This window comes from Prunus dulcis, chromosome 7, assembly GCF_902201215.1.
Source record: "Prunus dulcis chromosome 7, ALMONDv2, whole genome shotgun sequence".
In the NCBI taxonomy this organism is placed as follows: domain Eukaryota; kingdom Viridiplantae; phylum Streptophyta; class Magnoliopsida; order Rosales; family Rosaceae; genus Prunus; species Prunus dulcis.
This window is the reverse complement of record NC_047656.1, coordinates 3,242,441-3,259,932: the sequence shown is the minus strand read 5'-3', so window position 1 is coordinate 3,259,932 and position 17,492 is coordinate 3,242,441. Positions and strand designations below refer to the sequence as shown.

At 34.5% G+C, this 17,492-nt stretch overlaps 1 protein-coding gene across 2 annotated transcripts; it reads left to right on the top strand.

Annotated features, from left to right (window-relative positions):
• Positions 1-5,400: 5,400 nt before the first annotated feature.
• Positions 5,401-14,023, top strand: LOC117634167 (alpha-L-arabinofuranosidase 1-like). Of its 2 annotated transcripts, none has more exons than XR_004586741.1 (18): positions 5,401-5,641; positions 5,929-6,132; positions 6,430-6,484; positions 7,255-7,466; positions 7,750-7,871; positions 7,974-8,127; positions 9,237-9,306; positions 9,954-10,099; positions 10,199-10,244; positions 10,329-10,381; positions 11,096-11,240; positions 11,433-11,551; positions 11,664-11,738; positions 11,818-11,906; positions 12,355-12,405; positions 12,522-12,733; positions 12,892-13,038; positions 13,633-14,023. XR_004586741.1 is itself a non-coding variant. In XM_034368119.1 (18 exons), the coding sequence occupies exons 2-18, from the start codon at positions 5,959-5,961 to the stop codon at positions 13,744-13,746; spliced, it is 1,995 nt and encodes a 664-aa protein (XP_034224010.1). In that variant the 5' UTR covers positions 5,401-5,641; positions 5,929-5,958; the 3' UTR covers positions 13,747-14,023. The 2 variants fall into 2 exon arrangements, 1 of the variants encoding a protein (XP_034224010.1); XM_034368119.1 differs by having other exon boundaries at positions 12,355-12,416.
• Positions 14,024-17,492: the final 3,469 nt, after the last annotated feature.

The following is a 17,492-nucleotide window of genomic DNA, read 5'->3' as shown; positions in this document are numbered from 1 at the left end:
TACTAGCTGTATGTGTGAATTAGTTCTTTTTATTTTTGTTTTTTCCTTTAAAATTTTAAAAAGAGAAGCTGTGTCCCATGAATTAAGACCCATGTTCTTATTTTGATTTTGAATTTGAATTTTTTTAATATGAAAAAAATTAATTTACTATATTATCCTTATTTATTGAAAGTTCCAATACTTAATAAATTCTTTAATCAAGGATAATTTTTAATATTTTGAATTTTTCACTATTATCTACATGTGCCTTTATATATATATATATATATATATATATATAGGTAAATATGTATTTTTTGTAAGGAATTATGTAGTGGGAATTTTCTTTGGTAAATGATTTGTAACTTGTCTTGTTTGTAAGAACTTGATTTGGGACATCTCCAAACATTTCTGCAGAGTATTTTAGATCATAAGTTTTGCAGAAAGCCAATTAACTTTGTTTCTTTTCTTTTCTGCATCTCATAGATTGCAGCCTTATGCAAAAGTCACAAATAATCCATGTAGTTTTACCTTGATGGCTAGGGAGACCATCTTTACAGACCAATTTGTGCACCATCTTTTTAATAGATGTGAAGCTGAACAAAATGAAGGACACTTTGACTTCCTTGCTTCGAAACTTTAGCGATTAGATTCAGCACTAAATATACTCATTCCTACTTAAGAATTTCGTGATCATCACTATAAATTATAATATGATAAATTTTTAAGAGTAATCGTAATACCGCATGTAATATTAATTTATCTTATTTTTAATATGTGATTGGTGGAAGATTTATGCTTTACTATATAAGTATCAATAAATGTATGTACAATAATAATATTGGGTTGGTAGACATATGTTTCAGTTAAGTCAAGATCCATATTTGCAAGAAGATAATTATAGCTTGTGCCCTACCTTGAATGGGAGGCAAATTTAAAAGGTTGAGTGGACACAGAAAAGCACCGTTACCAACCATCTCAAGTCAAGTCAAGCCAAGTCAACAATTGCAAGACAATAGTGAGAAAGAGTCTAGTGTGCATTGGAAGGCAAATCACCATCTCAATTCTCAAGTCTAGCCTAGGTTAATAGTTGCGTGGGAAGAAAATTAGGAAATATTTGGCCAAAATTCGAGTAGGTACTATTGTCTTGCCAGAAATTGCTCCAATGCACAACAAAAAAAAAAAAAAAAATTCATTTCCACTTACAGCGCCCTCAAAAAATTTCTCCAATATAAAATTAGAAATTATTGGAATAAAAAGAAAGAAAAAAGAAAAAGTGATTATATGATTTGTATACTCTTCAGTGTGCAGCTTGTTTTTGTCTATCAAGTCAATCAATATAGTGTGATCCAAACTAATCGAAAACTTCAAATTTATTCAATTACTTAAGTCAAGTCAATGCCTAACCATTATGGAAATTACAATTAATGTCTAACTTAATTTGTAGCAGGAGTTGCAAAACACCCACTAGTATAGTGGTTTGGAGCAAATGCTCCCTCTAGGAAAGGTCCTTGATTTGAGTCATAGCATCCGTGTACTGTGTGTGAGTTTAGCATGCTATCGCCCCTCTTAATAGGAAAGGTCCTAAAAAAATAATTAAAATAATAATAAACCTTTTGGAAGGAAAAATTCCACCATCATTTGGAAAGCTTGGGAATTTGTAGAGGCCGTTCCTGGAGAATTCGTGCATCATTGAACTAGACCGACATTGCTCATCATCCGACTAAAAGTTCGTTGGTTAGCATCGTAAAAGTAAAAAATCCATGTGGTCCTTTCAAATCTTATAAATTCTTATGATATAAATCTTTTAAAATCCAAACGTAAAAAATCATAATTATAAAAATCTTTTTAAAAAAAAATCTTATAAGTCATTACATTCCTAAATAGTCTTTTAAAATCCACTGGACTTATTTATCCATAAATAGTCTTTTAAAATCTCAATTGAATACACCTCGCTAAGTTAGACACTAATTGTAATTTCCATGATGCTATTAAGTGGTTAGGCATTGGCTTGACTTAAGTAATTGAATAAATTTGGAGTTTTCAAATAGTTCGGATCACACAATATTGATTGACTTGATGTACAAAAATAAGCTGCACTCTGAAGAGTATACAAATCAGACAAATCAGATAATCACTTTTCATTTTTCTTTCTTCTTATTTCAAAAATTTCTAATTTTTTTTTGGAATTTTTTTTTGAGGGTGCACTAAGTGGAACTAAATTTCTATTTTTTTTTTTTGTGCATTGGAGCAAATTCTGGCAAGACAATAGAGCCTACTCGAATTTTGGCCAAATATTTCCTAATTTTCTTCCTACGCAACTGTTAACCTAGACTAGACTTGAGAATTGAGATGGTAATTTGCCTTCCAACTCACACCAGACTCTTTCTCACTATTGTCTTGCAGTTGTTGACTCAGCTTAACTTGACTTGAGATGGTTGGTAACGGTGCCTTTCCGTGTTCACTCAACCTTTAAAATTTGCCTCCCATCCAAGGCGGGGCCACAAGCTATAATTATCTTCTTGCAAATATATAGAACTGAAACATGTCTACCAACCCAATATTATTAGTGTACGTATATATTTATTGATACTTATATAGTAAAGCATAAATCTTCCACCAATCACATATTTAAAATAAGATGAATTAATATTATATGCGGTGTTACGATTACTCTTAAAAATTTCTCATATTATAATTTATAGTGATGATCGCGAAATTCTTAAGTAGGAAGGAGTATATTTAGTGTTGAATCTGATTGCTAAAGTTTCGGAGCAAGGAAGTCAAAGTGTCCTTCATTTTGTATCCAGCTTCACATCTATTAGAGAGATGGTGCACAAGCTGGTCTATAAAGATGGTCTCCCTAACATCAAGGTAAAACTACATGGATTATTTGTGACTTTTGCATAAGGTTGCAATCTATGAGATGCATAAAAGAAAAGAAACAAAGTTAACTGGCTTTCTGCAAAACTTATGATCTAAGATACTCTGCAGAAATGTTTGGAGATGTCCCAAATAAAGTTCTTACAAACAAGACAAGTTACAAATCATTTACCAAAGAAAATTCCCACTACATAATTCCTTACAAAAAATACATATATATATATATATATATAAAGGCGCAGGTAGATAATAGTGAAACATTCAAAATACCAAAAATTGTCATTGATTAAAGAATTTATTAAGTATTGAAACTTTCAATAAATAAGGATAATATAATAAATTAATTTTTTTCATATTAAAAAAATTCAAATTCAAAATCAAAATAAGAACATCGGTCTTAAATCATGGGACACAACTTCTTCTTTTTTTAATTTTGAAGGAAAAAAAAATTAAAAAAAACTAATTGACACACACAGCTACTATGAATCGAAAATGGAAAATAAAGGGTGTCATTTAACCAAACTTCACATCGTCACTTAGAGACTTGACTTTATAGACTTGGGCTCTTTATTTCCACCAAAAGCACATTTTCAAAAAATCACTTTAGATTGCCATTGCAGAGGGTAATGCCAAGGTTCCTAAAAGGATTTTTGTGTTTACATGCAGAGATTTTGAGAAGGCCTTTAAGAACAATTGGGTGCGGGATTTTAAGGAGGCTTTGAATAATTACAGAAAAAGAGGGTTTAATGTGCCACAGTTGATGTTCTGGAATCTTAATAACCCATATTTTTCAAAAGTGACATATCTTTTGAAGTGGGATATTGTTGGTATGCTAAAAAGAAGAGCATGTATTCATTTTTGGCACATCCTTTCAACTTGAGATCAGATTCTTTCCTATTTAAATGATTTTATATCCTTGTAACGTGTTTGACACATTCACATACAGAAGACCACAACATATCATACATCTGTTAGTGCTAGAAATTAAGTTGGCCACTAATTTTCAAGATACAAGTGGCCAAAAATTTACTTGAGACTTGAAATTAATGGACAAGAAGACTTGTGGAAATTTCGGGCTTATGGGCCAGACTTAGGGTTTGTGGTATAACTTTTGTGAATAGAACTTTAATGGTCAGGTGGGCCCTACGTTAATGCATTCACACTTAGGGCTCGTCAATGGGCTGGGCTGGGCTAGCTCAGCCCAAATTTAATGGGCTTGGGGCGGGCGGGGCCCTTTTTTAGAAAATTCAAAGTCCAAGCCCGATCCATTGGCTGGGCTTGAGAAAGCCCATCGGGCCGGGCCTAAACGGGCCTACTTCATTCAAAAATAAATCATAAACTTAATCATAAGGGCATTTTAGTCTAAATTTGAGATTAAACTCACTTAATTCCAATATTTTGACATCAAACCAAATTCATAAAACACTCAATAAAGTCACACAACTTAATAAGATTTTCCACAAAAATAATAAAAGCAAGTATTATTTTTGAGGTTATTATATAATTAGACCGTAATACGTTTTAAAAAATAATAAGTATCAAAAAAATATTTTTTAAAAGGATGGTATGAATAAATATGCAAATATTTGGTGATGTGTTCATGAAAAGAATGATTATATTTGGTGGTACGATTATGTTTCGTCATATGATTATATTTGGTGATGTGATATGTTGTTCATCTTATATATATATATATATATATATATATATAATTGTTGAATTAATAGTTGACACAAATTAATGTGCTAATCATCCAATTATAAACTAGGAATGAGTAAAGAAAAGTAAATGAAATGAAACAAATTATATATGTGATTTAAGTGATATAATCATAAATCTAAACTCTTATTTATACATAATTATATATGTATGCGGGTCTAGCGGGCCAGGCTTTTGTGGGCGGGCTGTGCCGGGCTTTCTTGGGCTTAATTGGGCCGAGCTTATGGGCCGGGCTGGGCTTCAGACACCCAAGCCCAAGCCTAACCCAGCCCAAAGCGGGCCGAGCCGTCTCAAAGCCTATAACGGGCCGGGCGGGGTTTTTTTTTCAATGGGCCGGGAGGGCCCCCATCGGCCCATGAGCCTGCAGGCCAAATGATGAGGCATATTCACACTGTTGGTATAGTAAGTGTACTTTGAATTGAATTTCATTCACACTGCATGAACGAGATCGATGTATATATTTATGGCTTTTGCTTGGTTGATTAAAATAACACTGTAGCTGGAATTAATACATCAATTAGAGAAGTCCGAGTCAATTGTTCTTACAAGTAATCAAAAATAATACAAAATCATATTTATTCCTACTGAGCACTCCAAATTAACCCATAATCTTCTGTAGATATTTGTGCAAGACACAGTAACAAATCATTACTATGATTAAAAATAAAATAAAAAAAGTTCAAGTTTGACAACAAAACTATGGGATGGGAGAAAATAAAAGAGAATTAATTTGCTTTTAGTAGTAAATGATATGATTTAAAATACCCTACAGAAAAGAACATTCATGGCAAACAATTGTTTCAAGTTCTTACAAATCATTTACCATAACTCAACGGTGTGGATAACCCCACTGTAGAATTTTCTCGATATGTTTGGTCTTGCTTGTAATCCACGGTCTGTTTCGTTGACGTGAGGTAAAAGCCCCGGATGAGAGGAGAGAGACGACTCAAGACTCAAGACCCAAGACTCAAGAGTTTCTGAACTGAATTTTATACTAAATGGATGAGAACTTAATAATGCACTCTTATCTGAGCATTGCTGAAAATCACCATCTTTCTGGGTATTCTCTTCTTCTTTGTGGAATTGGGTTTTTTCTCTTTATCTTTTTATCTTTTTGTAGTTATTTAATTGGTCTTAATTATTTGTGGGTCTTTCATAATGTTACCACACATCTATCAGTTTGATTGAACCAAAAAGTCATTGTGAGAAAGTGTTTATGGGATTTCTATATTTTGTTGATCACTCATTAACTGAGAGACCATTTTGCATTTTTAATGTTACCTTGTTCTTTTTCTGTTTAATTGATCAGAATGTAACTGAGTATCTCCTTTGTCTATGCTTTTTTAGCGTGGAAGTATTGGGTGTGGTAACTGAGCAATGGGCTCTTGCAAGTCCCCTCATGTTGTTCTTCTGCTATATGTCATGGTTTGCATTGTGTATCAATCTTTTGCTTTTGGAGTTGATACGAACCAGACAGCAAAGCTGCTGGTGGATGCTTCTGAAGCATCAGGACGGCCAATATCTGAAACAATGTTTGGAATTTTCTTTGAGGTTAGTGTGTTGGCTTGGAATAGTGAATTTTTGTTCAGTTCCAACTGCTTTTTGTTACTTCTACAATCCATAGCTTGTTAGCTATTACTATAATTCTTACAATTTTTAAAATCTCTTTTCATTTGTTTTCTTATTTTATTTTATTTTATGTGCGGATATATCCTGATTTATGTGGCAATTATAAACCTTCTGTCGCTTAAACATGTCTGTCTCATTATATTACTAACATTGTGGTTTCATTTAAGATGCTATTAATTTTGAGGTATATGCATTCTCTCAAATGCTTGTTCACTGCAGGAGATTAACCATGCTGGTGCTGGCGGGCTATGGGCTGAGCTTGTAAGCAACAGAGGTACTTCCCTTACTCTCTGAATTCCAGCTAATACAAGTGAAAATAACATATAGGAAAATATTCTCTTGCCAGATTGTTTGGCAACATAAGATGCTTATTATGTTGCTAGATTGTGAAGCTAGATCATTTCAGAATAATTCGTGCTTGAATGTGTGGTCCAGATTCGCATTCTGACAACAAAGTTCAAAATTCATGTGTGTGAGAACCATTGAAGGAACTGTTTGAATGCCTTTCTGTTGTCATTACATTTTCAGAGTTTCTTTTCAAATCTGATATATTTAGTACGAGTCAAGCTGGCAGACACCATTTTTTCGTTCTTATATTTTGGAAGTGGAGGGTTTGGTGTCTTCCTGAAACATTTTACTGTTGGATTAACTCTTCATTGAGATGTTTAGGATTATCCTATGAATGCTTTTTTTTATGCAAAGTTGTTGTATTTGAGTTAATGTGCCACCCGCTTGTGCAACTGTGGTTGAGTACAAAATAGAGAAATATTCTACTTTTTTGTGACACACTGATTTCCATCTTTATCTACTTTACTCTCTGCATTTAATATGCACTACCAGATCCCTCTTCTTCTTTTTTTTCCTTTGATTTCTTTTCTGTCTTGTCAGTTTTAAGTTCAACAACAGGTTGAATGACTTCAGATTATCAGTGCATGGTTAAAAAGTTCTCTTCGGAATCATATGAAATGTGGAATTCACTGTATTGCTAAATATAAAATGTTATAGGTTTTGAAGCTGAGTCTTCTTAATAACGTTTTCCCACAGGTTTTGAAGCTGGGGGCCCTAACGTTCCTTCCAACATTGATCCTTGGTCAATAATTGGGAATGAGTCATCTTTGATAGTGTCAACGGACCGTTCTTCATGCTTTGACCGCAACAAGGTTGCACTCCGAATGGAGGTGCTATGTGATAGCCAAGGTGCCAATAGCTGCCCTGATGATGGTGTAGGGATTTATAATCCTGGGTTCTGGGGCATGGTATGAACCCTTCAACTATCATCTAATTGGTTCATTCTAATGCTTATGTTCCAAATTCACAGTTTGAACGTAAGTATTTGTCTGAGAGAACATTGCTCTCTCTCTCTCTCTCTCTCTCTCTCTCTCTCTCTCTCTCTCTATATGTGTGTGTGTGTGTGTGTGTGCATACACACACAGCATGAGAACAGGAACAACAAAACTGCACACACACACACATGTAAATATTTACTACATTTTTCTTTCTGGCTCTTTGCTACTGGTTTCTTACCTGTGTTTTGTCCAGAATATTGAAAAAGGGAAGACCTACAGTGTTGTTCTTTATGTCCGCTCATCTGGATCAGTCAATGTGTCCGTATCATTGACGGGCTCAGATGGGTTGCAGAAACTTGCTGCTGCGAGCATTATGTGAGCATCCTCTGTTCTGCTGATATTTTGTAATCAGCAGTTCCTTACTGACAGTTTTATCTCCATTTAAGAGTCTGACAGTACATTTCATTGCCTTTGCAGAGCTTCTGGTTCAGAAGTTTCAAACTGGAAAAAATTCAAAGTTATGTTGGAAGCCCAAGGAACAAATCCTAATTCAAGACTGCAATTGACAACAACCAGAAAAGGGTTTATATGGTTTGATCAAGTGTCAGTCATGCCCCTGGATACATATAAGGTACCTTTTTTCTCCACAAATTCACTCATTCTCGTGACGTGAGATTATGTCATCAATATTTGGATGTGTTTAATCGTCTCACCTGTGTTTCACAAGATTGTTACAAGTATAATGTTCTGTTTTGAAATTCTAGATTTTATAGTCTTTTGAAAGACATTAATATGAAAGCTGATTAACACGAAGTTCATACTAGGGGTGGAGTATTACCATGAAGGATGCATTATGCTTTTAGACCACCTATCTGTTATATAAGGGTCTAGAACATCTTTTCCTCAGATATAGTTTTTCTTGGTTGCATATCATCTCCATAATGTACTTTTCCTTGGACTTCATTTATAAACCAGTTTTTTTCCCTGTTTTGTGTAGGCATGTAACTTAGAGAGAATTATACATAATATGTCATATTTATTGACTTCAGTGTGGTATCATCATAATTTGTTCAAAAATTATTCTTCCTTTGCTCGCAATAATTGAATTTTGTTGAAATCAATCATTGAAACTTTTGTGATTTTGATAGCCAATACATTTGAGGATGTAACAAACACCTCATACTTTCACTGATGAAAATTTCTCAAAATGAAGAATGCATGGTTTGATATATCTGACATCCACACTTTCAGCTGTATTATTTTAGCTTCTGTTGTTATATTTTGTTTAAATGTGACTTACTGAATGCAAACTGGACTCTGTTTATTCTTCAAATGTGAATTATGGACCTAACCATTGGAAAATATATGACATTGCAGCAAGCGCTATAGAAAATATAATTTCTTCAGGATCACAAAAAAATCTACATTGAATCTGTCATCATTTCTACTTCACAATTCTGTTGCTGCCATTAATATTGATGGGAAGTTTCTCCATGTTTGGATCGATAGTCCTTAGGGATGTTTTCTTTATCCGGGGTATTTTCTAATTGGAAAGCTGTAGTAGTCTAGTTGCTATGACTTGATCTTGGAGCGGTTGTTTTCCTACCGGATTTATTAGGTTGGGATGATGTAACTTGTAAGCTTTCAACGTGTAACTTGTAAGGAGCTGTGTGAAATTCTTTGCTACATGCATACCTTATGTGTCTTTTTACTCTTTATGAAACTATTATTTTGGATCAGGGACATGGATTTTGGAAAGACCTTGCTGTAATATTGGAAGATTTAAAACCTCAATTTATGAGATTTCCAGGTAAATTTGGATTTACTTGTCTTAATATGAGACAGTTACTAAACTTGAGCTTCTCATATATAACTCTCAGCAGCTAAAATTATCTCATATGCTTTTACTATATTATCTCATTATGGTTTGTTGTTGTTTATATTTGCCTGCTGTCCACTATATCTACCAATGTTCTATGGTATTTACTAATTTTCTCAAGCCTCCGAGAGAAAAGCAGGCTTCACAGAAACTTTGTAAGCAAAATGATTGAAATCTTAATGGGAAAAAAAAAAAATCCTGCTTCTTTACAAAGATGCAGATCTTTATTAAACAAGCTTAAATAAAAGTAACCTTGCCCTTCTTTGGCTGCTATCAGTTTTACCTGCAGATATGAACTACATCCACTGTTTTCTCTGAAATTCTTTTCATTTTTATCTTTTGGACATTATATACTATTGAATTTTTTTAGTGGGTAACCTTGCTGGCTTGATCGCCTGACCACTAGACAAAAAAACTTGGGACTCTTTTTAAATGCCAAACCATGCCAAACATGCTTTATTTTGTGATAAGAGATGATGCATGTTTTAATATGGTCAATACAGCGGAGCTATTATATTGTTTCCTCATAATTCAAAAAAATTCGTTTTTTTTTTTTTTTCTTCTATTGTTTGCATTAGGCGGCTCTTTCGTTGAAGGTGAATGGCTACGAAATGCATTTCGTTGGAAAGAAACAATTGGACCCTGGGAAGAGAGACCTGGACACTTTGCTGATGTTTGGATGTACTGGACTGACGACGGACTTGGTTATTTTGAGTTTCTCCAAGTAGGTATCTTTTTTAGTTCTGTCATTCAAGAATGCTTGGAGTTTCCTTTAAAATCCTGCTTCTGTCGGTACCAGTTTTTGAAAATTTTATTTATGCAGCTAGCAGAGGACCTTGGTACATTGCCAATATGGGTATTTAATAACGGTACTTCATATTTTCTTAGCGCTTCCTTTATTGTTTCAACGATCACGTTCACCTTTGCCAATACTGACTGTATGAATTTCATAGGAATCAGTCACAATGATGAAGTTGATACTTCCAGTGTCTTACCATTTGTACAGGTATGTCTGCATTGCTGACCATTTCTCATTAGCTAGTCGGTAACTGATACCAAATGGATGTAGCAAACCATTAATTATTTTTTAATCAGGATTATATCTTTGCAACTAAAGCAAATTTATGCAAGTGACATTTAGGCTTTTCAAACTATGCTTCATCGTTATAAATCTGTGATTTTATGTGCTTTGGTGTATGAAACATCTTTGCAAATATGGTTTTAGGAGATCAAATTTAGATTTTGCTTTCTTTTTCTGGTGAAGTGGTTTCATTGTCTCCAAGCCTAGCTTCATTTGAGTTCCCACTAAAGGATGTTCATACAAGTGGGGTTGCTGTGGTGAGGGTAGGGCAGAGATGCAGGTGACATAAGTGTTGTCACTCATTGAAAAACACTAAAACATAGCCACAAAATGCAGTAAAAGCATTTACATTATGTGAAATATGCGTAAATGTGGTGTATTGGCTGCTACTAGGAAAACTTTGCATTGAACTCTCAAACTGATGTGAGAACTTGTATCGACTCATTAACATTATAAGTATGAATGCTATATGTCTATCTAATGCAATTTGAACATAAATGAGAACTGTGGATAAGATGAAGTTTTGATGTCCTATATAAGATAAATTTTGCTACTTAATTCTAAATCATGTTAGTAAACCTGTTATGTGTTATTAAATCTCAAACTTATGGTTTAACTTTCATGTTTTCTTGTTTACAGGAAGCTCTTGATGGTCTTGAGTTTGCTAGAGGCAATCCTAATTCTACCTGGGGTTCTCTCCGTGCTGCAATGGGACACCCAGAACCCTTTGACTTGAGATATGTTGGTATTGGGAATGAGGACTGCGGAAAAAAGAACTACCGAGGTTTGTATATTTTCTAGTTCATGCTTTTTGTATGCTCTTTAGTTGGTTAGATGGAACGGATTGAGTTTTACACATATGGGACGTTGGATGACTTTCTGCATTCAAAGTCATGCATAACTTAATCTGTATATATATAATAGAGGATTTTATATTCTCGACGACGCTTATGCTTTTCCTCTTTTTCTTGACCAGGAAATTACCTTAAGTTCTACACTGCTATAAAACGTGCCTATCCAGACATCAAAATAATTTCAAACTGTGACGGATCTTCTCAAAAGTTGGATCATCCAGCTGATTTGTTCGATTTTCATGTAAATTTCATAACACCACAACTTGTTACACTTGCTAATGAATTTTTTTTTTACCATTCAATGTGTCGGATAATTGATTTGGCAACATTGAATGACATGTTTTCATGTAAAGTTCTATACAGATGATGCCAAAATCATGTCGTCTATGGCTCATCAGTTTGATCATACATCACGTAGTGGTCCCAAGGTAGGGTGATGTGCCTTCTTATGATTTAATCTTCTCTGAATGGCTTCTATTAATTTTCTTAACATTCAATATGATTCAGGCTTTTGTGAGTGAGTATGCCGTCACAACAGGAAGTCTTCTAGCAGCACTAGGTGAAGCTGGATTTCTTATTGGGCTCGAGAAAAACAGGTTTGTTGTAGCATTTCAAGAATTTGTTTTCCAGAATGCTTACAATGTTTTCTTTACAGAAATTATTTTTCTTCAAAGTTCCAGCAAGAAAAATATGCATAGTTTGCTATCGTATATAGATATGTCTACACATAATTAAAGATCTAACTTCTTTATTATATATTGCGAATACAGTATTTCTCCTTGCAAAAGAAATGCATAGCATTTCCACTTTTGTTTGCCACAAATCCATGTTATGTGTTGCCATATTTCTTTGTGTGACCAGCTGCACATCTGTTTTCTATGGAGTTGAAGGCTTCTCATATTCCCAACCTATAGGGAAAGTATTAAACTGAAATAAAAAATGATAAATGGTAATAGATCACAGATGTACATGGGAATTCTAGGGTAGTAATCTTTACACCGGCAGCTACTGAGTACTTTCATTGTTTATTCTTATCAAATGCAGTGATGTTGTTGAGATGGCAAGTTATGCACCACTCTTTTCCAATGACAGGAGGTATACTTTTCGCATCTCATTTTTTTTCTCCAATGCAATTTTTATTTATTAAGTTTTCAAGAGGGGATCATTGTTGTGTAGTTATTACTAAAACTGAAAACTTCTCTGTCATCAAGGGCGAAACTTCGCTGCAATCGTCTTTAACTCCTCACATCTCTATGGGACTCCTAGCTACTGGATGCAAAGTCTTTTTAGCGAATCAAGTGGAGCAACTATTTTCAATGCAACACTCAAAACAAATTCGTCTACTGATCAAGTGGAGCAACTTCTTGCATCTGCAATTTCTTGGAAAAATTCAGAAAATGAGAATAGTTACCTAAGAATCAAGGTTTTTGTTTGTGCTAGTACATTATCTCAGTCAGTTTTCTTTCTTAACTATGACTTTATTCCAAATTCATGCAGCTTCGTTCAACAGTTTCTACCAATATGGTGCATGTCATATTCTGTGACATCTTATTACTTTGTGATGATTATTTCTTTCTGTAGATTGTGAACTTGGGAACAAACATAGTGAATCTCAAGATTGTTGTGGACGGGTTGGAGCCGAATTCCATTAATCTGTCTGAGTCAACCAAGACCGTGCTCACGTCAACCAACGTGATGGATGAGAATTCCTTAAATGAGCCAAAGAAGGTATCTGAGTCAACTTGTATCCTTTAACATTTTCATATTGTTGAAGACGTGCCCCTACATTGCTTTTGTATATACTTGGAGATGCTGTGTCTATACTAGTTTATCTTGACTTATTCAATCATGAACTGTTGAAATATAAAAGCATCTAAGCATAGTTTAGAGTGTCAATGCAACCCTAATCTGTCAACTTATGTAAAATTCATGTATTGACCTCTCTAGTTGTGGAAAGAACCTCAAAAGTGAGGATGAGTATGAGGATATGAAGAAAAAAAAAATATAGTAAATTAGTATAAAAACAATTAGAGAGCCCCAATTGGAGAAAGAAAACCCGCAAGCTAGCCACTTGTCATCTTCTAAATGGTTCTTAGTGTGCAAAATTGCTTTACCATTTTTCTATTTAAAGTAATAATGGACTTATATGTGAAAAGTCCTAAAAAATAAATAAAATAAAATAAAGTAATTGGCCCATATCCTCCTAAAAGATTAAATTTGTGGGAACAATGATGAACCAATATTGATAGCGTTGAACATAACAATGCTTTGGACCATGTTTTCTGTCCATATCTTTTTACTCTTGTTTTAAATTAAATGCAGGTGATACCGAACCGGAGTCTACTTGAGAAGGCTGGGAAAGATGGTGAGGATGTGGAGGTTGTAATCTCGCCGAATTCTTTCACTTCGATTGATTTCTTAATAGAATCAAGCTAGAGCTGATTCTGTCTCTGTATCTTCTATTTAAAAGTTTGAAATTGAATAAGGGCTCATTTTAAATTGGTTTTAAATGTTGCTTTTGGTAAGGAAACACTAGCTAGTCTTAATGGGGTTCCTTGCGAAAGGGCACAAATAACAGACTTTTGGGATTTTAGTCTTTGGATTCTGATTCTTTACCCCTATTGTATTACTAACTAAAGGGTTATCCTTTATTTTTGAGTTTTATTGAACTTAAACATATACAAGCACCTTGCGACAGGCTTGTAAGTTGTAACTCAAGGAACTTAAGAGCATTTACCTCTTCATTAGAGATCATAGGTTCGATTACCCACTCCTATATTACTCTTATAAAAGAAAGGCTTATTTACTGTTTAATTATTCCAGCAAAATAAAAGAGTTAAATAATTATGCTAGAGGTGGGCTCCACTTTGGCCACCTCACCCATTCAGATTCGGGGTGAACCCTTGCCACATCATCAAAACTAACAGAGTAATAGAAGGAGATGATTGTAAAGGACAAAGTGAATCACCAAGCCCTGGTACTATTTATGTATACAAGTGTAAAATGTAGCAAATTAAACTCGAATGATTTGTAAATATCGTTATGAATAGTATATTATATTAACTAACCAGACCAGAAATCTTTGAATTGCCATAAAACTCACAACTATAACATGAAGATTTCGGGACTACTTATGCAGCAATGTAGAAAACTAGTCTCGCATGATTTACAAAAGGGAGATTCACTATTATACCCAATATGAGGGCCCAAATTATAAAAATACCATATATAAAATGGACTTTAAAAACACACCCAAAGCTCATTTACAACATAACAAAAAAGCTTTTAACTTCTTATAAATTACAAAACTGCCATCAATTTCTTAAAACAAGCCCAATCCCAAAATCTCATAAAAATACCCAAAGCACTCAATAGGGCATCAAAGTAATTTAATAATCAATATTAAATTCAATAAGGTTAGCTATCATTTTTTGGATTTTTTTTGGGTTTGTTTATAGGAATTCAATTGTGTAGGGTTTATTTATAATATTAGTGCTAGAAATGGGTATATCACTAAATATTTCTTTACAAAATACCATTCTGAGCTATACGCATTAACATTTTTTTAAAACCCGTTTCATATTTTATCAGCTACCTCTGCACTTGAATTGGTTTCCTATAGTCATGGACCAATAATTAAACTCATGCATTACCAAAAATTTCCTTTAAAATCAGTAAAAATATTTTTAGAATGCTAGTGTTTGACTTTACAAAATCTTTGTGCAAACTTGCAACTTATATAAAGTCCCACATCGAAACGTTGTGCAAACTCCCACTTCCACCTCTATAAAAATGGACACAGGTCCCCAAAATGAGGAAATGACTTTTCATATTTATGTCAAAATTACCACATATCGCTTACTTAAACATCGGAGAGCCTTCGATAGGCACCACACTGGTGCCCGAAGCTGGACCACTATTCCTTCCTTATTTCCTTCTACAAGATCCCTCCGTGCCGAAGGTTCACGACCTTCTCTCCCTGCTGAAGATCCACCACTCCTTTACCTAAGTTGACCCTCCGATAAAAAGCATCAATAGTTTGGCACCGTCTATGGGAACCGACTTCTGGATCCTACCTTTCTACTAGCTCTGCTGGCTCCATCTCCCATCCGACCTTGTCGTCACTTCTACCCCTCCCACTCCACTATGCCGAGTGAAGCTCGCCTTGATACCCAACACCATACTCGTCATGGGGAGTCCTCCTGAAGGAAACTTTAGGCAGATGCACACCTCCAGGCCGAAATGGAGCGCCTTCGTGCCGATGTCGCAAAGATGACGGAGAGTTACGATGTGGGTTTAAAATGCCATATTCCAAAATCCCAAACAGCAAACAGCGCAAAACTTCCTGCAAGAAATCTCACATCTGCGGATGTAGAGAAACTTGCTAGTTTGTGCAGTCTGTAGTCCAGATTGTTCCATCAATATCATTATCAATATATACAATTCTCATATGTGGATGGAGAAAAATACATAAGGCTACTTATATTGATGCAATTTTTTTTATCAAACTGTCGTTTTAAAATCTCTCATACAAACTGAGCAGCTGTGGCTTACTCAGTTTGCACAGTAGATCCCAAAACTTGATCAAAGTCTTTTGCAATATGATCGAGCAGTAACACTTTATGCCCTTGATCATACTTAAACAGATAAGATATGCAAACTGTTTGAAACTTCATATTATTGTGACTATTTATTAAAACAGAAAACTTATATGCAGATTTTATCGAAGACATGGATTAGATTAAGAAACAAAAGCCTAGAGCTCTGATACCACATATTAATCTGTACTAGACTTTCATAACTCAACACTAACCTTGATCAGACATATTGGCTGTAGAGGATCTTCTTTTCTATGCAACACCGCAATACTATTTCTCTATGATGGGGTGAGAACTGTTTTAGCTTGTGTTGTTGCTAGAGAAGGGACCCTATATATATGAATCACTCGAAAGCCTTGCCCATCAAGGAGCAATCGAGTCTTCCAGTTGCATTAGAATTAGTTGTTTCAATCCATGTAGAATTAGGAATTCTATCATCTCTTCTATTTCAATTAGTGTAGCTTTTATACAGAGATAATCCGATAAGTCTGAGTATACTTCTTGAACATGCAAACCTCACAAGTCCTCACATGATTAGAAGACCACAATTCGTGGTTAAGACAATGAATTGTCTTACAAGTATATCTAGCCTTGTTTGGCATGTGGTATCCCTCTGATAAATAAGTTTTTGTCCTTGGCTTTAGGCTTAGGGGTACCCACTTTTGTGGACAAGGGATAGGCTGACCCTGAGTTTTTGGGGCTGTAGACAAAAATAAAACAAGGCGCCTACACAAGACAATCCTACAACAAAACAAAAAAAACAAAAAAAAACAAAACCCTAATTTTATTGGTTGGTTCTTTTTCCTCAGGTAGAAAACACTATATAATCAAATTTGGCTTAATTGTGCATGATATAGGGCTCTTTACAATGTAACGGTTCAGGGTCTAGGCCCGAGTAAATATATACAAAGGCCCCAAAGACATAGGCCTCTTTCCGAAGAAATTGTTGAGTTTTACAACCCTAGAATTATACATATTATATCATATTTATTGGCCTCTTTATAATCAACTATTGAGTTTTACAATTTAAATACACCTGCTTCAATAGATTGGAAATAAGAAATTTCAAAGGCAATTTCTTCGGAGCCTTTTTGCCTAAAACCTGGTAATCGACCTGGGTTGGTTTGCTTCAGATTCCGAATCTTTACATTTATACGGCATGTTTCTATCTGCATTTCAACTCACCTCGGTCATTAGCATAAAATTAATTTGAAATGCAGATAAATACGTGGAGTATAAATGTACGGAATCTGAAGCAAACCAACCCAGGTCAATTACCAGGTTTTAGGCAGAAAGACTCTGAAGAAATTGCTTTTGAAATTTCTTATTTCCAATTTGTTGAAGCAGTTGTATTTAGATTGTAAAACTCAGTAGTGGATTATAAAGAGGCCAATAAATATGACACAACATGTATAATTCTAGTGTTGTAAAACTCAACAATTTCTTTGGAAAGAGGCCTATGTCTTTGGGGCTTTTGTATATATTTACTTGCGCTTAAACCCTGAACCCTTACTTTGTAAAGAGCCCTATATCTTGCACAATTAAGCCAAATTTGATTATATGGTGTTTTCTAGCTAAGGAAAA